Source organism: Macaca nemestrina, chromosome 1 (assembly GCF_043159975.1).
Source record: "Macaca nemestrina isolate mMacNem1 chromosome 1, mMacNem.hap1, whole genome shotgun sequence".
Lineage (NCBI taxonomy): Eukaryota > Metazoa > Chordata > Mammalia > Primates > Cercopithecidae > Macaca > Macaca nemestrina.
Genome location: NC_092125.1, coordinates 69475701 through 69498433, shown reverse-complemented (window position 1 = coordinate 69498433; position 22733 = coordinate 69475701). Strand labels below are relative to the sequence as shown.

Below are 22733 nucleotides of genomic sequence, written 5' to 3'. Positions count from 1 at the left end.
TTTCCCACTCTTTGTGTGTGTGTGTATTTTTTGAGAGAGGTTCTCACTCTGTCACCCAGGCTGAGTGCAGAGGCATGATCACAGCTCACTGCAGGCTGGATCTCCTGGGCTCAAGTAATTCTGCCGCTTCAGCCTCCAGAGTAGCTGGGACTACAGGCACACACCACTACGCCCAGCTCGCCCAGCTACTTTTTTTTTTTTTTTTTTTTTTTAAGAGATGGAGACTTACTATGTTGCCCAGGCTGGTCTCAAACTCCTGGGTTTAAGCAATCCTGCCACCTCGACCTCCCAAAGTACTGGGATTAAAGGTGTGAGCCACTACGTCCCACCCACTTTCTCTTACAATTGCCTGCTTCTTGCCTCTCTTCTCATTACTTCCAAGCATAATAAAGTTGATAAAGGTTTTAGAAGTTACATCTCCTTTCACTGGCTAGAACATCAGTGTCTAGTATGCATACATGCAGGTATGCTCAGAATCGCTAGTACTGTCATTGACTGTGATTTGCTTCTCTCTCCTACTCCTCTCCCCACCAACTGAATAAAGCAGTCAACTGTTCCAAAAATTACATCCAAGCCTTAAATATGATGGAATAAAAGCTGGGATAGAGAGGTGGATCTTTATTGTGGTGGGAAATGAGGGCCGCATAACTCGAGGGCTGAGTCTAAGTAGAAAGGTAAAGGAATTTTAGATGGATATTAGTCAGAAGTCAATAACATAGTCCCAGTTTCCTTGTTGATCATAAAGTGGAATTTGAATCCTGTAAGTACGTAAATGCACATATAAAAAAATTAAATACCTTCAAGTGATAACTAACGTTTATTAAAGTTTTTGGGTTTTTTCTTTTCTTTTTTTTTTTTTTTTTTGAGATGGAATCTCGCTCTGTCACCCAGGCTGGAGTGCAGTGGCATGATCTTGGCTCACTGCAACCTCTACCTCCTGGGTTTACACGATTCTCCTGCCTCAGCCTCCCAAGTAGCTGGGACTATAGGCGTGCGCCACCACACCCCAGCTAATTTTTGTATTCTTAGTAGAGATGGAGTTTTGCCATGTTGGCCAGGCTGATCCCGAATTCCTGATCCCAAGTGATCCACCCACCTCGGCCTACCAAACTACTAGGATTATAGGCATGAGCCTCTGCGCCCGGCCTATTAAGTTTTATATACCAGTTTCTGTGCTCGGTACTTTTTCATGTTAACTCATTTAATAATCAACTCCATTTTATAGATGGAAAATCTTATCTATTGAGCAATTTGCCCAGAATCACAAAATTATTAGTTTGAGAGAGGCAGAATTTGAATTCTGGGAAGTCTGGTTCTGGTACTCCTAGCCACTACACCCTACCCCTCAAATAAATGATTGGTGTGAATTCAAACAAAACAACTTAAAGACAAATTGTAGTACTTTTAGTGTTTTGAAAATATTCAGCATTAAGTTCAACATGATATCTAACATTGAACAAAATCCAACCTTCAGACTAAATTCAGTTACAAAATAAGACCAGGGCTGAACTCTACACTACAGTTTTATGCAGAAGGAAAGGGCTAACCCTTTTATCTGTTGCTTCTAGACACTGTAATATTGCTCTAGATGCCCAAAGACATGGATTTCAGCTGTTTAATTTGCTGTATAAATTAGGATGAGAGACTGCAACCCTGGCTGCCAATGTAAAGATGGTGCTGATGGAGAGGCGAGGACGCCGCCTACTGGAATAGTAGATGGATGCATTATCTTCCTCAGGCTGCTCCTCTGTGACAAGACTGATCAATGTAGTGAGTTAGTTAGCGGGGCGAAAGTTCGTACTTCCCATCACCTAGGGATCAGCGAGATCAGATAAGGAGGGAAAATCCTCTCCTTGGGTCATAGATTGCACCTTTGACTCAATTGCAAGTTACAATGGAAAGTCTTTGTCTGTAATAGAACCACACACGGAAAGTGTGATATACTGTAGCAGCAAACCACTTCCAGGCAAAAAGCAGATCTCAGGGTCTTGTGCACAGAGAACACGCAGCTTGCTCACTAAGTAGGTGTTGTATTGAGACAAGACATGAATGACTGGTTCCTTTGCTTCCATCAAATAACCTTTAGCTCAGCTCTGCCTGTCAGTGTGCTGACCACCACAAGAAGAGAGGCAGGGAGTACTGGGATGGGGCAGGGAGCTTCTCTTGGGACCAATGTAAATTTTTTGTAAGCCTCCCTTTGCAAAAGAGCCTGTGTATGTGCATTCAGCAGCTGCACCTTTAACTCAGGAGCTTAAGAAAAAAACCATGTTTCTTTTGTTCTACCTTGCTTTACTCTATTGTTATCTACTATGTTATAGGGTCAGCACCACTCTAAAAAAGCAGACCTCTACTGTTCCTATGGCCTTATATTATGTATTTATTCCAGGGGATCCCCTGCTTGATACATAAACACACCCTTCCTTATTCCTGTTCATGGTTTGATTGTCTGATGGTCAGCCTTGGCTGGAGAAATGAGATTTTTATTGTTTTTAAATTAGGCCTCCTGTCTTCATTGTACACCTGGCTAAGTATGAATTCTGTCCTCTTTGACAGTTTCTTTAATAAGATTCACACATGCAATTCCTGTCACTACTAGGAAACCATTTTAACATATTAATTCTGCATAATCACCAGAAGGCATTACAATATAGATTTAAAAGTTATTATTTAGCCTTAGGAATCATGAAGTAAGATAATAGGTTTGATTGGCACAGTTTGGTCTTGCATTTTGTAATAGGTTGGTAACAAGGAAGACCATTTATTTGGTATTTATTTTTGAGAATAGTGCTTACTCTGTATGCTGAGATTTCAAGCAATGATCTTGGAACCCTGGTTAGTCACATCTTCCATTTCACAGAAAACAGGACAGAAGCATTAGAAAGAAAGGCATAAGCTCAGGAAGGGCCCATCCTGGGAAAAAACACAAAGTTCAATCGTTCCTCAGTATTCCATGACCTTGCCACTTCTATCCTCTGAAATCTCATGCTACCTTCTGTTGGCACAAATGAGGGCCTCTCATTGTGACACAGCTTTTGTACAGCCCTTCCAGTTCCATACTTCTTCTTCCTTGTTTAAACAACTTTGCTGATGTACTTTTAATAACATAAGATTCACCCAATTGATGAATTTTAGTAAATGTATACAGTTGTGCAGCCATAACCACAATGAAATTTTAGAACAAATCCATCGCCCCCTGTGTCCCTTTGCAGTCAGTCCACACCCCCAGCCCTGGCCTCAGGCAAGAGATCTCCTTTGTCTCCATAGCTTTGCATTTTTTTGAAAATTAATATGAATAAGGCCAGGCGCCGTGGCTCACGCCTGTAATTCCAGCACTTTGGGAGGTCGAGGCAGGTAGATCATAAGGTCAGGAGTTCAAGACCAGCCTGGCCAACATGGTGAAACCCCTTCTTTACTAAAAATACAAAAAAATCAGCCGGGCATGGTGGCAGGCACCCGTAATCCCAGCTACTCTGGAGGCCTGAGGCAGGAGAATCACTTGAACCCAGGAGGTAGAGGTTGTGGTGAGCCAAGATCACACCATTGCACTCCAGCCTGGGCAACAAGAGCAAAACTCCATCTAAAAAAAAAAAAAAGAAGAAAATTAATATGAATAAATATGTAGCATTTTGTGTCAAGTAGGAAAATACTTTTGTGATTGATCCATGTTGGTGCATAAGTCAATAGTGTTTTATTTCTTGTTGACTACCTTATACCACGAATAAAAATTAAACAGATGGAGCATAAGATCTAAATATAAGAACAAAACTATAAATTTCTAGAAAAAAACACATGAAAATATATTATCAAAGCATGATCCATAATAAAAAAAAAATTGTATTGATAGACCATTTTGTTTATTCCCCAAGTGATAGACATTTGTATTATTTCTAGTTTTTACAATTATAAATAATGCTGCTGTAAACATTTGAATAGAAGTTTTTGTGTGCACATAAATTTTCATTTCTCTTTAGGTAGATGCCTAGGAGTAAAATTAATGGGTTGTATTGTAAGTGTACATTTAGTCTTTTAGATGTTGCCAAATAGGTTTCCAAAGTAGTTGTATCATATTACATTTCTACCATCCATGTAAGAGGGTTCCAGTTTCTTCACATCCCTGACAACACTTGCTATTGTCAGTTTTTTTTTTTAATATTAGCTATTCTAGTGGGTGTTACAGGTAGCTCATTGTGGTTTTACTTTGCATTTCCTTTATGACTAATATGTGATCATCTTTTTATGTACTTATTTTCCATTTGCATATCTTCTTCAGCAAATGTGTATCCAAATCTTCCACCACCCCCCTCTTTTTGTTCTATTACTGATTTGAAAGAGCTTTTATATTTGAATTGTAAGAGTTCGTTGTATATTCTGGATACAAATCTTTGATCAGACTTATGTTTTGCAAATATTTTCTCCTGGCCAATGGCTAACCTTTTCATTTTCTTGTGTCTTTTGAAAAGTAACATTTTTAATTTTGATGAAATACAATTTATCAATTTTTTTCTATTATGGATCATGCTTCAGTGATATATTTTCTTGTGTTTTTTCCTAGAAAGTTATAGTTGTTCTTTTTCGTTTTGTTTTTTGAGACAGAGTCTTACCCTGCCGCACCTAGGCTGGAGTACAGTGGCACGATCTCAGCTCACTGCAGCCTCCACATCCTGGGTTCAAGTCATTCATTCTCCTGCCTCAGCCTCGCGAGTACCTGGGATTACAGGCATGCGCCACATACCCGGCTAATTTTTTTATTTTTAGTAGAGACAGGGTTTCACCATATTGGCCAGGCTGGTCTCAAACTTCCAACCTGAGGTGATCCTCCCGCCTCAGGCTTCCAAAATGCTGGGATCACATGTGCGAGCCGCCGTGCTCGGCCGTTTTTGTTCTTATATTTAGGTCTGTGTTCCATCTCATGTTTATTTTTATGCATGATGTGAGGTAAGGATCAAGGTTTATTGGAGGTTTTTTTTTTTGCATGCAGATATTCTATCATTTCTGCCTTGAATTACACTGACACTTTCATTGAAAATTAGTTGATCACATATGTGTGAGTCTATTTCTGGACTCTTTATTTTGTTCCATTGATCTGTATGTCCATCATTATACCAATATCACAATCTTGGATTATTGCATCTTTATAACAAATATGGAAATTAGTTAGTGCCAATCACCCAATTTTGTTCTTCTTCAAAATTGTTTTGTCTGTTTTAAGGAGTTGCTGCCTGTTTTTGTAAATAAAGTTTTATTGACACATAGCTATGTCTGTTCATTTATAAATTTTCTCTAGCTGTTTTTGAACTAAAATGGCAGAGGTTAGGAGTTGCAACAGTTTGTGGACCACAAAGCCTAACATATTTACTATTTGGCTGTTTATAGAAAAAGTTTACTGGCTCCTGGTCTAGGTCCTTTGCATCACCATTATAAATTTCAAAATTAGTTTGTCAGTCTGTGCAAATTAAGCCTGCTAGGATTTTTATAAGAATTAGATTGAATCTATAAATCAATTTGAGGAGAAATGCCATTTTAACAATATCAAGTCTTCCAATCCATGAACAGTTATTTAGGTCTTATTTCTCTCAGCAGTATAGTTTTTGGTGGACAAGTCTTGCACATTTTTGTTTATTCCTAAGTATTTTTTTTCTTTTTGATACTATCATGAATAAAATTTTCTTAATTCCATTCTCAGATCAGTTGTTGCCATTATATGAAAATACAATTGATTTTACATTGATCTTGTATCCTCTGATTTTCTTAAGCTTGCTACTTGCAAAAACTACTATTCTAGTTTCTGCAGGTTTCTTGCGATTTTTTACATGCAATTTCATGTCATCTACACATAAAAACAATTTTAGTTTTTCCTTTCCAATCTGTATACTTTTTTCTTGCCTATTGAACTGGCTATAACCTCCAGTAAACCACTGAATAGAGTTGTGAGTGCAGACATCCTTGCATTGATTTCCATCCTGAGGGGAAGCATTCAATTAAGTGTGATGTTAACTGTAGGCTCCTTGTAGATGCTCTTATCAGGCTGAGGAAGTTTCGTTATATTCCTAGTTTTCTAAGTTTTAATCATGAATAGGTGCTGGATTTTGTCAAGTATCTTTTCTGTGTCTATCAACATAATCATATGCGTTTTTTCCTTTATTTTATTAATATGATATATTGCAATGATTCTCGACTGGAGGTGATTTTGCTCCTTATGGGACATTTGACAATGTCTGGAGACATTTTCGATTGTCAGACTGGGGAGGTGGGTTCTACTGGTATCTAGTGGGTAGAGGCTGAGGATTCTGTTCAACGTTCTAAATGCACAACAAAGAATTATCTAACCTAAAATGTCAGTAGTGCTGATATTGAGAAAAATGTCATGTGCACATGAAAAGAGTGTTTGTTCTACTGTTGGGTAGAATGATCCCACATTTCAATTAGGTAAAGGTGTGTTATTCAAGTCTTCTATACTCTAATTTTTGGCTTCCACATTCTATCAGTTATTGAGAGATGGTGTTGAAATCTCTGACTATAATGGTGAATTTGTGTATTTCTTCTTGCAGTTTTATCAGGAATCCTCTTGATGAACTGCCCACCTTTATCATTATTAAATGACCATCTTTAACCCTGATGACAGTCTTTGCTTTGAAATCTTTTTCTGACATTAATACAGTCACTCCAACTTTCTTTTGATTAGTGTTAACACTGTATATTTATCCATTGTATTAGTTTTCTATTGCTGCAAAACAAACCACTGCCAAAACTTAGCAGCTCAAACACACTTAACTCAGAGTTTCTGTAAGGAATCTGGATGCATCTACTTTAATCATAGGCTGCAATCAAGGTGTTAGCTGGGTTCTGGTCATCTCAAGACCCAACTGGGGAAGGATCCATTTTCAAGTGCACATCGTTGTTGGCAGGATTCAGTTCCTGGCAGGTTGTCCAACTGAAGGCCTGAGTTCTTTGCTGGCTCTTAGCAAAAGGCTGGCTTCAGCTCTTTGTCACATTAGAGGTTCCTTAATTCTGTGGGCTTTTGTCATACATTTACTCCCACCTGCTGGTAGCTCCTCCTCTGGCTTCCTAGCACTGCGCTAAGGGTTATTTTGGTTTTTCTATTTCTTGTCATTTCAGTAAGACTGGTGGGGGAGATTATGGGAAAGAAAAGTAAAAGACTATGTCCAGTCTGTCATCTTGAACTGAAATTAATCTCTCCTTTTTGCACTGCACTTTAATTAAAAAAAAAAAAATGAACTGAGATTGCACCATTGCACTCCAGCCTGGGTGACAGAGCGAGACTCTGTCAAAAAAAAAAAAAAAAAAAAAAAAGTCAAAATATATTTCCCTTATTAAGAAGGGTATGGTATAAGTAGACATGTAAAAACCTCTAACATACATTGGACAGGTACTGTATGCCCCAGTTTATATATTCCTCCCCAAATGAGGAAAATGAGGCTCACAGAGGTTAAGTTGTTTAGTCAAGTTGGAAAACTCATCATATTAAGGTTGGTGGGCAACTATTTTGCATACATAGGCCACAAGCCCTCAATGATTCTGATTGTTTTCACTCTTTTGGAAAAGATGAAGGGGTAGGATATCAACAAAAATGGTCTTTGGATTAAAGGCCTCTTCAAGCCAAATCCTGTCAAATAAGAAAGCTGTTCTGGGTAGTAAACTAGACAGATCCCTCAAGAGATACCTTGTGTTGTGGTATTATTCAGCATCTTCTTAGTTATTGGTAACTGTACCTTACAAGTAAGATTAAATTGTACAGAATAAACATTTCACCTTTCTTAAAATAGTCCAAAGGAAGGAAACATATGAAGCATTCTGAGACATCAACTTTGATGTCATTTACATTGTGAAGACTGTTCTTAGATCCCTCTGCTTCATATCACCAGCATTTTTTCCTTAGAGACCCTGCACAACCAGATTCCTGCTTTAGGATTCTGAAGTTTAAATTACTGCATTGTAAAGACCTGTTCCCTTTATTAATTAACAGTTGTCTACTTTAAACCTAGTAATGACAATTGGCAAACATCTCCCCCAATATTAACTTCTGATCTTCACTGTTTCTCCCTTAGCTCTGTAGGACTTAGGAGAGCAAAAAAGGGCAGATAAAGCCACATGGCCCCTTAGACACAAACTCACACATTTAGGAGCATTCCTTGTCGTGTTTAATTCTCAAACTCCATTGTCGCTAATATACTGCTGCAGAACATTCCTTCCCTAAGGCAGTTATGACAAAGAAGTAAGTTGTGGGGAGTTATACATGACCTACTTTTTCCTAGAAGAAAACAGTTTAGGTACTACCATACATCAGATGTCAAAAGTTTCTTGTAGACATTTTCTAATATGGAATGGTTTCTCGAACTTGATTCTTGGGTTCTTTCTGTATTCATTTATTGTTATTTTCTTATAAACGACGTAATCTATAATGAATGGCTAAATTTAAACACACACATTTTTCTTGTGTGTCCTCTAATAAGAATGTATTTGTCATTTATTTTGGGCATGCAGAGAGAGAGAGAGATTCTGTTTAGAGTTCTAAGTCAGATTATTCTTCTTTTTGAGGCGATCCTGACATCCCAGTGTTAACTAGTTAGCAGTTATTAATATTCATAACCTTTTGATAACGGGAGGGAACATAAAATTAATACAACATACTTAATAACTAAACTAGGTACTTTAGCCCAAGTACAGTCATGCACCACACGACACTTCGGTCAGTGACTGCAAATACACTGGTGTTCTTTAAAATTATAACATCAGCAGGGCATGGTGGCTCACACCTGTAATCCCAGCACTTTGGGAGGCCAAGACAGGTGGATCACCTGAGATCAGGACTTCAAGATGAGTCTGGCCAACATGGTGGAACCCCATCTCTACTAAAAAATGCAAAACTTAGCCAGGTGTGGTGGCGGGCACCTGTAATCCCAGCTACTCGGGAGGCTGAGATAGGAGAATCACTTGAGCCTGGGAGGCAAAGGTTGCTGAGCCAAGATCGCACCACTGCACTCCAGCCTGTGCAACAGAGTAAGAACCTGTCTCAAAAAATAAATATATATAGTATTTTTACCATACCTTTTCTATGTTTAGATACACAGATATTACCACTGTTATAACTGCCTATGTACATTACTACAGTACATACAGTACAGTATACAGTACAGCATATTACTGTATACCATAGGACTGTTGCCTAGGTGTGTAGTAGCCTTTGCCACCTATGTTTGTACAAGTACAATCTGATTCACAGCACAACAAAATCACCTAACAGCACCTTTCTCAGACCATATCCCCATTGTTAAGGGACATGACTGTACTTGCAATTTTGAATATTCTTAAAAATGATAGTCATGTTCTTGGCTTGCTCTCTACATCCATTCCTAAAAAGAATGTAGGCCTACATTAAGACAAAATTTCATATTATTTCACCTTTATTTTATATTCTATTTTACTCAATTGCAAGCTTATTAAGAACAAGTTTTGATCATAACTTACCCTTACCTCATCCATATTACACTAGAATTATATCATATAGAAAAACATTTTTTCCATTAGTTTTATAAGACGTATCCACAGTGTGATTTATTTTTAGTTATGTAATTTTAAAAAACCACTTTGGTGTAGATTTTTCAAAAATGATAAGCCTGAAATTAATTGTCATTAAAAGATTTCTAGTTTTGCTTTTATAAAAATCATTATTTCAAATTTCACAGTGAAGAGGTACTGAATTCCTCATAGGACATGAAATTATATAAAAATAGAAGACATAGACATCTTTAAATCTTTAATCCTTTGATTAAGCAGCAAGCATATCACTCTTCCAGGCCAAACACTGCTTAAACAAAAAAGAAAAATAATGACGTGCAAAATATTTACAAAATATGCAAAGCACACAATAAAGACATCTCACTATATACATGTGTCATATTACTAATGAAGCTAAGGTTTTTCTACTGTGTGCTCTAATGCATGTAAATCAAATTACAGCACATCCCTCAGATACAGCACCTTGGCCCATGTCTGGGATAGAACAGATTTTTTAATGAATCACAATATACTGAACAGCTGGACAGATGCTGGTGCTGACCAACTTGACTGACATATCCCACATATTGTGTACTGAAGGTCTACTGACAAGAGACAAGACAATAAACGCTGTAAAGGTATAGTATGCACATACGTAAGACAATTTAAGTGCTTTAAAAAAATGCTTTAGATATTTGAAGATACATAACTGTCCCTGTGGCTTTTAAAGAAAAAATAAGTATAAATTGTTGAATATTAAGAATTTTAAATCAGCTAAATTCAGGTCCAAGAACTATTTAAGATGATTCAATGAGAAAGAACCTAACCTGGAAAAAGAGTTTCAGATATGCCAGTACGTAGGGTATTTATGGAAATAAGTGGTCTAAAATTAAAGATTAAAACTAATCAATGAACTTAAATCTATGGCACTTTAAGGCTGTGGAGCCAATGATAGGGAATATTTTGGGAACACATGATCTTTCAAAACATAAATTAGGGCCTTATGTTGACTATTATTTTGTGAAGTATTCTACATGTGATAAGAATGTGAATGTGCAAACATTTAGCCTATGTCCACTAGTATAGCAATCTAAGTGATCTGTCCCTTTGCACAAATAATGATTCCAATATGAAATCATTGTATCAAAAATATTAATTACACATTGTTGAAATACTATCACTTGTAAAATATTCTTTGTAAGGACTTAATGATTATGGGTTGAATTAAGAAGACTTGATGTCTTTTGTGTTCTTCTATAAAAAGGGGTCTCAGCATTTTTAGTTAACAGCACAACTGTGACAATATACTGATACATCTTTAGATAACACAGAACAAATTCTTAAATTTATTTTTGAAATAATGTTGATGATTTAACCCTAAACCAATCCCACAAATACAGGTTGGCTGCAAGGAATACACAAATGTATCCAAATAGTACAATAGAGATTTATCAAGAAAACACTTTTCATATTAAATGCAGACCATATTATTAAGTATAAGGGCAATTTTAAGTTCAGAAACCAAACACGAAAAGGGTACTGTAAATAAATGCTTCCATAACCACTGTGTCTACATAACTAACAAAATATAATTCTTCTCTGAAGTCCCCAGATGTAGGCAACTACTAGTTAAAAGCAGATAGCATTTAGAAACAAAAAAAACCCAACTCCATTTTCAAGGAACTTAAAGAGATTATATTTCAACAAATTAAGTCCTCATTTGTATGCAAAATTATTCTTCCAATCCTCTCATTACTGATAGATGATGAGTCAATGACCTTTAAACAAGGACTCTGCGCTAGGACCCTAAAATGTATGTTAAAGGGTTAGTAGGTTCAGTACATTCTTTGTGGTTTTATATAATTGCTTTGCAATTGATTAAATTGCTTTCTTTTAAAGGAACATATTAAAATTCCTTTAGAAAAAAAAGCAACATTTTTTGAAAGAAGGGATATGCAGCTATAATTTCTTAAATATGCATAAAATGAACATATGTCAAAATCTGAAATGCTGGCTATTCTTGCACTCCTAACATAGGAAAATGTTTTTAAAAAATTAAATTAAAGAAAAAAGCCGAACATCCTTAACTTAAGAAACTTAAGGAGTTTTCACAATTCCTAAGTCAATATTCCTGTACTAAGAGCCTTGACTATGAAGAGGCAGGAATATAAAGAACCTCGATAAAATAAATACAGTAAAAACAAAACAAAAACTTGGTATATAGAATACTTAAATCTTTTTTTTTTTCCTTTTATGAGTTCAACATTGCTGAACATATACTCTAGAAAGGAGGCTAACTGGAGGCTTTTTGTTGTGTAACATTTTAGTCTAGTGGACTGAAAAATTTCTTAGACATCCACTTATGCCAGTCCACTGCCACAGAACTAGTTCGCAGCCTCAGTATCTAGAAATGATTATTCTTTCCTCTTTTTCATCAGTCAGATGAGCATTGGTATAATGATGGGGTGAAAAGTTACTGCAGCTCTGTCCAATTTAATTTTTAGTGCAGTGAGGACTGTGAATCTGTCTGAATTCCAATAAGTGATGGTGGCTGTTGACCACCAACCGTGGACAACACTGGTCTTGGGTTTAGACGGGGTGGCATAGAATTAGCAGGGCGAATAAGAGGTGGTGGAGGCTGATTTAAAGTTGGCCGGGGCTGGATGAACCGAGCCTGCTGCTGGAGTGGAGGAGGCTGCCGGTGAAGAGCAGGGGCAGCAGGCAGTGTTGGACGAAGAAGTGGTGGAGGCTGGTTCAGAGTGGCAATAGGGGCTGTTGGTGTTGGAGTGGATGATGGGACAGGAGGTGATGGACCCAGTGTCCGAGGAGCCTGTGGGGTCTGTGCCTAGAGGTGAGGAAACAAAAATACATGTATGAGATGTAAGTCCTAATGAACTTAATACAATATAGTTTGGGCTGTCACAGGAAAAACAAAACAAACAAAAACAAAACAAAAACATAACACCAGTGTTTATTGGAAGCACAAGCTTCTTTTATTTTAAACAAAACAAAACAAAAAACCAAAAACCAACGAGGCTACCAAACAGGCATCTTTATTTGTAAACAGCTTAACACTGGAAATAAAAATAAGACTATGAAAGAACAATACACTCCATTCTTCTAGAATCAGAACTTAGCATGTCATTATGACTTAAGCGTCACGAGAGATGCACCACTGAGTAAGTGTATTGTCAACCTTTCATGCTCAATTTAGCTAGTCCTCTTGACAAATTAACCTTACAGAATACCACACAAAATGGTGATTCCTCAACTCATATTAGCTGAAATTCCATACACAAACACACCTCCTCTTCTTCATCAGTGCTCTTCCCTGATGGCACATTAGAAGCACTTTTTGTCTCCTCCCCTAAAGTAGAAGCATCACCATTAGAAGCCTGGGTTCCTTGTTCTGCTTCCCACTCCTGCAATACCTCCTCTAAGTTAAACCGACGCCTGTAGTTTACAAAGAAGTTCTTCACTTGGCCAACAGTCTTGTTGCCAATTACATCTGCAATAGCTTGAAAATCTTTACCATATTTGCGGACACCTGGAAGGCAAAGTAAATAATACACCTGTGAAGGATCAATAAGGAGAGCTGTGTGTACTATACATCATGCACACACAAAAGATACCAGCAATGACAATCCTTTCTGACAAACTCTGCTCAGTTCTCAATTCTGAGATAGAGGCTAAGATATCAGGGTCACAGATGAAAACTATCAGTTATGTCATTTCATCGAGCCAGCCACTTGCCTTCAACTGAACAATCAGAAACTTACCATTTTTTACATACTCAGTTATTTTCTCCAATCCTCTCTTGAACTCTCAAATACAGTCCATTTATTGTAAAGCATTGAATTCTTTGTTCCATCCTCAATTCCACATTCATTTATTTCCCTAGTAGCCAGTCACCTAAATTTGAGCAACATCGTTTGTAAACAAAACTGGATGGGAATGAGCCATCTCTCTTATCCCCTCAATGGACTGAGTGAGTAGCCTTAGGGTTCCCCCATTAAGAAAAGCATTATAATTTTGGTCTTAATACTAACTTCAACATGAATACTTGCCTATACCACCAGGGTACCAACAAATTGAAATTAGGTAAGAACTTAAACATGAAAAGCAGGAGAATCATCACAAGTTGGTGGATTTTTAAAAGGGAAGTTTTTTTTCAGAGTCAGTTGGATTTTAACTCATCTAGTACTTTTAAAGACTGAATGGATGTAAGATTATAGCTTAAAGAATAACGTAACAGTAATGACTACCTGAAGAGCACTTGTGCTCATCATCACTACCTTAAACTTAAGAAGGGATACATATTGTTAATTGAGAACCTAACTTTACACTAAGGAAGTTTCATTATAATGAAGGGTAATAATTGATTTAAGAAGTTGAGATTGTTAACTATACTATAGAATTTTAAATAGATAGTAATTTCCTCTTAAGGGAATTCTAAAAGAAGTTCACAGACTCATTCTAGGAGATGCACTTAGCTCAAAACAGAATAGAAAATAGAAAAGTTGTTGAAAATTTTTATAATTTGATAACTGCTTTTAAAAATACCAGAAAACAGTAACTCATTAATGAAAGAGATGAGAAAAGAGACAAAAATATGGGGGCTTAAATAAACAACATGTATATGATCACAGATGAGAGAATATATGGATATGTTAATACCCAGCAGAAATGCTATTCTTACCAATACCAACTAATATGAAATACTCAGTTACCCTAAAGCACTATCATGATGTAACAATCCTACTTTTAAATTCTGCTTTATTTTAAATTGAGAATTTGGAAATAAGCATCTCTGACTACATTAAACTAGCTGGGCTTGACTCTAAGGGGAATTCCTTTATCTAAGGGCACTCTGGACAGGAGGTCTGACACTACTATCCTCTAATTATATCCCTTTTTTTTTTTTTTTGAGACGGAGTCTGGCTCTGTCGCCCAGGCTGGAGTGCAGTGGCCAGATCTCCGCTCACTGCAAGCTCCGCCTCCCGGGTTCGCGCAATTCTCCTGCCTCAGCCTCCCGAGCAGCTGGGACTACAGGCGCCCGCCACCTCGCCCGGCTTATTTTTTTTTTTTTTTTTGTATTTTTAGTAGAGACGGGGTTTCACCGTGTTAGCCAGGATGGTCTCGATCTCCTGACCTCGTGATCCGCCCGTCTCGGCCTCCCAAAGTGCTGGGATTACAGGCTTGAGCCACCGTGCCCGGCCATTATATCTCATTTTTAAGGTAGAGTTCTGGGTTTGTAAGCTATGCTCATTTGCAGTGTTCTCAAAGGAAAATACATGTACATGACAATAAAGTAACGATAGACACTGTTTATAATATTTTATCAGCATAAATGAATTTATACTCCCTTTAAACCCATGAGGTTGATTTCCAGTTTGAACGTGACAGTTAACTATAAATTCTAATAGTGACTAGATTCCACTGAGAGTTTATTTGGTAATAAAAATCCAAGGATATTTGATAGGAGTTACTGTTATATATTCAAGTACTTCTCTACTACTTTTACATTTTAGAAAATAGCAACTCTTAGAAGGGTGAGTCTCTGTGCCATTTCTAAATTCTAAATTTGAGTTTGCTGCACTGAAGATTAACTACTAATTAGAAACCAAATATAATGTTCTATCAGTTACTAATTTTCATAAGGAACACTTAATTTACATTCTAGCAATGGTCAAACCTACTGAATACATGAGTTTAGAAGTGAAAACCTTAAAAAAAGTCTTAGATGAGACTGTATTCCTAAGAAGTCGTCACATTAAACTAACTCTGACTCCAAGTCTAAAGATATTATAAACCTCAGAACACTTATTTTGCAAAATATATTCCAAAACTTTAAGTTGTCCCCAAGTCTGATTCCATTAAATAAGTGCCCCTTCTTCTGACTATACTCCTTTTGATCTTCCACTTAATTTTCTCTTGTTCAATGGACTTTACCTTGTCACCAATATTGTTACATTTGTAAAATTATATATCTTAAACTCAAAACTACTTCCTGTAAGAGTGTTTCTAGAGATGTTCAATGTTGACAACTTTTTCTAACTCACTCAAGTATGCTTATCATTAACTATAATATGTTTATAATAAACTCATGTATGCCAGTTAAACTCTTAAGGCTCAGACCACACTGTAGACTTCTGTAGTTTGGCTGAGGATTCCAACCTCAGATATTCCAACCTAGATATTCCAACAAATATCTAGGCACATTTGTTCCTAAGAACAAATCCCCTCAGCCTGAAGGATGGCTGGACAGGGTCTGGAATAGCTGGAGCTCCTTGGCAGTCTCATTTGGACAAGAGCAGCTTCATCTGCTCGCCCCAGTGTGTTGTGACAAATTTCATAATTTTCTCTGTGTACCATGATGTGAAAAAGGTTGGAAAGTACTGTCCTAGAAAATACAAAGCAGTACTAGCATTACTACAATGCTGAGTACACAGGAAGTGCTTAGGAAATAAGGAAATACGATTGTTCTTCCCTAAACCACAAGAGGTATTAGATATATATGGCTGAATTCTTCATCACCTTCACACTCAGAATGGCATAGCTCAAGAGCATTTTGGTTAGACGATGGAACTCTTAAGCTCTATACTGTTGCTAGCAACTAGGCAAACTCTAGTGAAACCCCAACTGACTCAATGAGACTGCTCCTTTAAAAGAATCTCCAGCTAGGCTTCTGAAACAACTAGCACGTGGTAGTGATGAGCAGCAACTAACTTGAACAACTTACAGCATCAGAGCTTACCCTAGTTTCAATCTGTCCCTGGGGGAAGGGCACTCCATTATTTCTTCATAGTTGATAATAAACAAGGTGATCTGACTACTTTCTCAGGAAGGGAGTTAAATATGATTAAGTCAATCTCCCTTCCTGAAGATGTAAAAGGTATGCTTGAACTATAGTTGTTAAAGTCTCACTTCTAGGGAAAGTGAGACTTTCAAAGTGAGTCGTTTTCAAAGGTTAGTGGAATAAACAGACAAATAGTACGTTTCCCAGGAAGAAAAAAAACTGTTTTCAGTCAAATTTCTAAATTTCATTTGAAAGCTACAATGAAACAACTTGGCTTTCTATGGTGGCAGATGATACCTTATAATCTTTATAAAGTTTTATTTGGGAATTAACATAAAAATATAAGTCATTAGGATATTCTGTTATCATTACATTTTATGAAAGCCCACATATTCCAACCAGGAATCTATATTACCCAAGGCAAAAACATCTTTTTTAAACATTTCTTGTCAATACTTTAACTTGCTAAAGAAGATATTTTTATTAGCAGTAGAGACATGAGCATAGCCATTATCTGAATTATCAGACATTCTGAATTAGTGGAGTCTGTCCACACATTTTTTTTTTTTTTTTAAATCTTTGGCTAGTAAGATGGTGGTAACTTCAGGAGAATTTATGTGGTATTTCCCAACTGTAAAATCAGAATCTGAATCTTTTTTTTTTTTAATTATTTTTATGTTTAGCTAGAAGGGATAGCATGGATAGCTGCCTTTGGTATGTTTAAAACCATTTTTTAAAATTTGATTTTGGGGCTGGGCATGGTGGCTCATGCCTGTAATCCCAACACTTTGGGAGGCCAAGGTGGACAGATCACTTGAAGTCAGGAGTTCGAGACCAGCCTAGCCAAAATGGTACAACCCAGTTTCTACTAAAAATACAAAAATTAGCCGGGTGTGGTGGTAAACGCCTGTAGTCCCAGCTATTCGGGAGGCTGAGGCACAAGAATCACTTAAACCCAGGAGGTGGAGGTTGCAGTGAGCCGACATACTGCCACAGTGCTCCAGCCTGGGTGACAAAGTGAGACTCTGTCTCAAAAAAAAAAAAAAAAAAAAAAAAAAAAATTGATTTTGGACCACAAAAAAAAAAAAAAAACACACCCAAAAGACGAAACATGGTAAGCTGCTTATAGATAATCAAATTTCAGAGGATTTTTTTTCTGGCTTTCACAGCAAAATTTATTAAAGTGAACATGTACTTAGTTTAACTGGGAAACATTAATTTTTCAAAAATATATTTTTAAAATAACAGGAATACAATAACATCTAGAAACTCCAGAGAGATTATTCTCTTCTATCATTAAGACATACATTTTAAACTCAAGCCATTTGGGAGTGTGTATTTCCACCTCCTATAAATCTCTTCAAGAATTCCATATTAAAAGGTAGAAAAGGTAGCAGTAGCAGCAGAACAGTGACTGATGTATACATGGAAGGGCTAAAAGTCAAAATCACATTGTAAGTTACATTCCATTACAAAAATGCTGGAAATTTTGAATCATTAATTATTTAATGTAAGTGTATCAGAGGGCTGACAATTATACTTTTGAACCTCCGTTCTTATGGTATCTGTTATAATAGAAAAATAATCTCTAAAGCAAAAGGGTGCTTTTCAGATGGAAAGATAAATCTCCTCGTTCTACTTCCTTTTGATCATTCATGTACTGTGTTACCATCCTTTTATTTTTAAGCAACTGCCAAATCTACTTTCTCTCCTTTACAAACCCTTCTATCTTTTTGTTAGTATGAGACGGAAAAAAGACAATTTCTAGACTTGAAAATTCATTTATCTTAAAAAGGTGAATGAACTACAAGAAAAGGTAACTTTTACTATAAGCATAAGTCATGTGAACATAGTTCTGTCATTTTGTTTTATATAAAAAGGTAGTAATTATAAAAAATAACTATATAAAAATAATTAAAGCTGATATCTTTATACAATTGGAAAAAATTTTGTTTATCCTAAAGTAGCATAAATTTTAGTTGGGAAGCTTTTTTTAAGCACTACTGACTAGGAAATGAATATATTTAAGAGGCAGCTTATAATTAAAATGCAAATACCATATACCATACTTCTAGCCTCTACATACTTTAAAAAAGTGTTTTGTACTATAATTTAAACATATTGCTTTTTGAAAACAGCTAACCATCATTCCATTTTAAATGGAAAAAAGATACACTTAGAATAATCTAATTCCTTTTTAAATTCCTTTTAAAATTCTTTTTTTTTTTTTTTTTTTTGAGTCAGAGTCTCGCTCTGTTGCCCAGGCTGGAGTGCCATCTTGTCTCACTGCAACCTCCACCTTCCAAGTTCAAGCAAATCTCCTGCCTCAGCCTCCCAAGTAGTTGGGACTACAGGTGTGCGCCACCATACTCGGCTAATTGTTTGTATTTTCAGTTAAGATGGGGTTTCACCATGTTGGCCAGGCTAGTGTCAAACTCCTGGCCTCAAGTGATTCACCTACCTTAGCCTCTCAAAGTGCTGGGATGACAGGCGTGAGCCACCACACCCAGTCCCTTTAAAAATTCTTAATTTCTGAATGCTGTTTATCATGAATATCAAGTTGGATTTTAGGATAACTTCTAAAAGCATTATAGGTTAGAGAAAAATATTTATATATGTATAAGCTACAAACAGGAATATTTTATCATTAACACAAATATGGAAAGATCATTATTGGTCATAATAAAATTTGGTCATAATAAAAATTAGATACTTAGGGTTGGAACAACTGATAGAAACTGTAGAAGTACCTTTCCTGGCAAATATTTTGAGGATTAAATTAGCAGTATTAATGATATCCTACCTGGAGACTCCTGAAGAATTCTATTAAAATTATAACATAGGTAGAACTAGAATTAACATAATAAAGTGACTGATTACAAAAGTGTAAACAGACATTCCTATTTCATCTGAGCATGGTTTCCCCTCTCTTCCAATTAAGAAAGAAAGAAGGGAAACTTATTTAAATAGTTAACATTTAGTTAACAACTATAGGAGTAGATGGAACAGGAAAGTAGGGTGGGAAATACATATTTAAGCCCTAGGAAAGGAAATGATCTCAATATGTTTGGTTTCAAAAGAGTAGTAACAAAAAAACTTATTTAATAGTAAAGTTGTAAATCTCACTAGTTGCACCAGAGTCAATATTTTTTTCTGCAGGTCACTGTAAGTCTTCTACTATGAGCCAGATAAAATAAAGCATTTAACAAGTAAGTGTCAAATCAGAAATGTATGTGTAAAATGTCTTGCATATAAAGTGCTATACAAATTAAAACATGTTAATATCAAAAGTTTATTATTACTTTGGAAAACTAAATTGGTCATTAGAATAATATAAAGGTTTACCAAAAAACAAAAACAATTGCCTGCTAAGATAAGTACTTCTAGACAGTAAACTGTGTATTAAAAGACCCTGAAATTATGTCCCTTAACTGCACTGAAACTCAGGTACAGGGGACGTTACTACATGATTATACTATTTATAAGACACACTTCTGAGCACCATATAAATGCATGGGCACATAAGACAATATAACACTTTAAAATTCTCTTTAAAATAGCTATTTTGGGCACGAATAGCCTTTATAGTTTTATTTTATGTAACAACAACAAAACCCAAAAATGAAAACAAAAAAAATCCAAAGAATAAATAAAACAGAGACATTAACACCATTAACACATTATTTAAAAAGTGCCTTTGAAATCCTGCAAACATGCATACTTCCATACAAACTGCTGCATTAGTGTAACTTCAAGGGTTACTTTTTAAATGCACATAGTATAATACTGAATATACCTCAGTACAGAGGAAATGTTTGGTTATATATATGACTACTCCATTATTTTATTTTAATATTTATAAGTTATGTCCACATATATAGTTCAAACTATATATTTAGATATTACCACTGCTCTTCCTTTGAATGCAGCTTTGGGTAGTAACCAACCCAGCCAAAAGATTCAATGGACTCTATAACTTAAAGTACTGCTATAGAGCAATATCAAATACTGAGTGCTGTGTAGAGAAGTATTAGCCTAGATTTTTTTTCCTATGACACTCTTTTCAGAAAATTCTTTCACTGGGATAATTTCTTAAAAATATAGAGTTAATATACTAGTCTTTAAGCAACTGAATACTGGAAATCAGGGTTCAGTTTTTACCAGGCTACTAAGATAGAAGGAAATAGTGGCTTTACATGAATAAAAGAAATCCCTATTCAAAATGACTATATTAAACATGTAGGCCATTGCTCTAAATGAATATAAAGCAGCCACTGAAAATGCTAATTTTTTAAACAATAATTTAAATTAGCAGAGCCTAATTTAAAAACAGCTATTTTTGAACATTATGAACTAACTAAACCTTGTTTTGACTCATTCAGAAACTCAGTTCTATAATTACAGATGTGTCCAATGCACATCCAGCACCCTGTGTCATAGTATCAATTCTTTATGAAATGACTGTGCTATGCTGCACAGGCCAAAGCAAGGGCTGACACATCATCCTGCTGGCACCCTCCTGTGTCATTTTCAAATCATGCTGGCTGGCTAATTCTTACTCTCTCTAATCCAAACTGCAGAGTCATCTATCAGTCGATCAATCGGAATGATGTCTGCACAGCATTTTTGTGTTAAATATGTTCTCTGAAGACTATTTGGCAACATTTTAAAAGGTATGCTTATATGTTTCACTGGGGCCCCACTCTCTCAACAGTAGTTAACCTACATTAAAAAAAAGTTATTAGCACTCAACACAAAGAGGTGCTCAGGCAGGAAGAAACAAAATGTAGACCAAACTTTAAATTGTATAATCAGACCTGCACATAAATGTATCATGAAGAGAAAACAAATCCGTAACAATGAATAAAAATATACAATTTGTCTTTAAGTCATTTAAACATGAGAAAATCCAAGTTTATAATGCTTCCAATTTGCCCATGGGTATTCCTAATAAAAAAAAAGTCTTCTACCATATAATTCAACAAAACATTCTTAGAAATAGTGCATTTAAAATGCTGAATGTGATTTTTTGATATCTCTCAAGTCTCTTTTCAAAAATATGCCTATTTAAAGTCAGGTTTCTAAGCATTCAGTGGTACATCTCTTAAGGGAAGCATGAAACATTGAAAGTTAAGCATGTAGTTAATATTTTCAATCCTGACATTTATCAGATAAACACTATTTTACAAAGTAGAGAAATCAGAAACATCTATAGTTTATTGATGCTTTTGAGTTATCAATGAATGATATATATAGTAAGAATGAACCCAATTGCAGGAATATCAAAGGAAAAGCACAGAGAGCCCATGTGACTTTTTCATGCTTAATTATCACCATCAATTATTTAGTGCCGAGAATGCATTATGTGCTGTTCAGGACTCAAAATGTACGTAGACTTGAGTATGTCACATCCACAAATACAACACAGAATTCCTGGTCACCAGGACTTTGTGATAAACACAAGAGCCCTTTCTTGATCAATTTCTAAAGGAAGGGAAGAACTAGGGTAGTCACCTTTCATGACAAATTAAATAATTATTAACAACAATAACTGCTTATCTTTAATATACCTTGCACTGCTAGAAGCTGCTCCTCTGTGGTCCAACGGGCATTAATTTTCTGATTTGACTACAAAATTAAAGAGAAGTTTCCTAATGAGGATATGAAGACAGACATTTTCCAAAGTGCTTATTTTTTTTTAAGTTTTCATCAAATCACAGACATGAGATTACTACAACTCTGATTTATGAAGATTCTATTTTTAGAAAGTAAAAATACATATTCTGAGTTACCTTTTACCCATGCAGAAAGATAATGAAAGGGAAATGTACCAATTTGTGAGAAGGAACAACATTTGCATTTATGCTCTAATTAGAAATATTAAAATGTGAGAAAATCTATTAGTCTCCCATTTTCCAACTATAATATTCCTATCACACATTGCAGCTATGAATTTTAGCCTAGTTTTAAACATTTAAGAGACTTTCTTTGCTTTTCCTTTTTTCTTTTTTGAGACAGGGTCTTGTTCTGTTGCCCAGGCCAGAGTGTGCAGTGACATGATCACGGCTCACAGCAACCTCAAAATCCCAGGCTCAAGCAATCCTCTTACCTCAGCCTCCCAAGTAATGGCTGGCACCACGGGCGCCTGCCACCACACTCAGCTAATTATTATTATTTTTTTTAAGAGATGAGGTCTCGCTATGTGGCCAGGCTGGTTTCAAACCTCTGGCCATAAGCAAGAAACTTTATTTTCTTCCTCACCCTGATGCCCAGGCTGGAGTGCAGTGGCATGATCTTGGCTCACTGCAACCTCCGCCTCCCAGGTTCAATTGATTCTCCTGCCTCAGCCTCCTGAATGGCTGGGATTACAGGCACCCACCACCATGTCCGGCCAATTTTGTATTTTTACTGGAGATGA

General features: G+C 36.1%; 1 protein-coding gene across 6 annotated transcripts in view; it reads right to left on the bottom strand.

Moving 5' to 3' along the window:
• Window positions 1-9762: 9762 nt before the first annotated feature.
• The window catches only part of LOC105484921 (REST corepressor 3), a 58755-nt gene continuing 45784 nt past the window's right edge, over window positions 9763-22733 (bottom strand). For 5 of the 6 annotated variants that reach the window (XM_071079993.1, XM_071079989.1, XM_071079984.1 and 2 more), the window contains 3 exons: window positions 21886-21943; window positions 12822-13063; window positions 9763-12361 (listed from right to left, as the gene is read on the bottom strand). In XM_071079993.1, the coding sequence (XP_070936094.1) occupies window positions 12017-12361; window positions 12822-13063; window positions 21886-21943 (645 nt within the window). In that variant the 3' untranslated portion in view covers window positions 9763-12016. The remainder of the gene's footprint in view (window positions 12362-12821; window positions 13064-21885; window positions 21944-22733) is intronic. The other variant, XM_071079992.1, reaches the window with a different exon arrangement.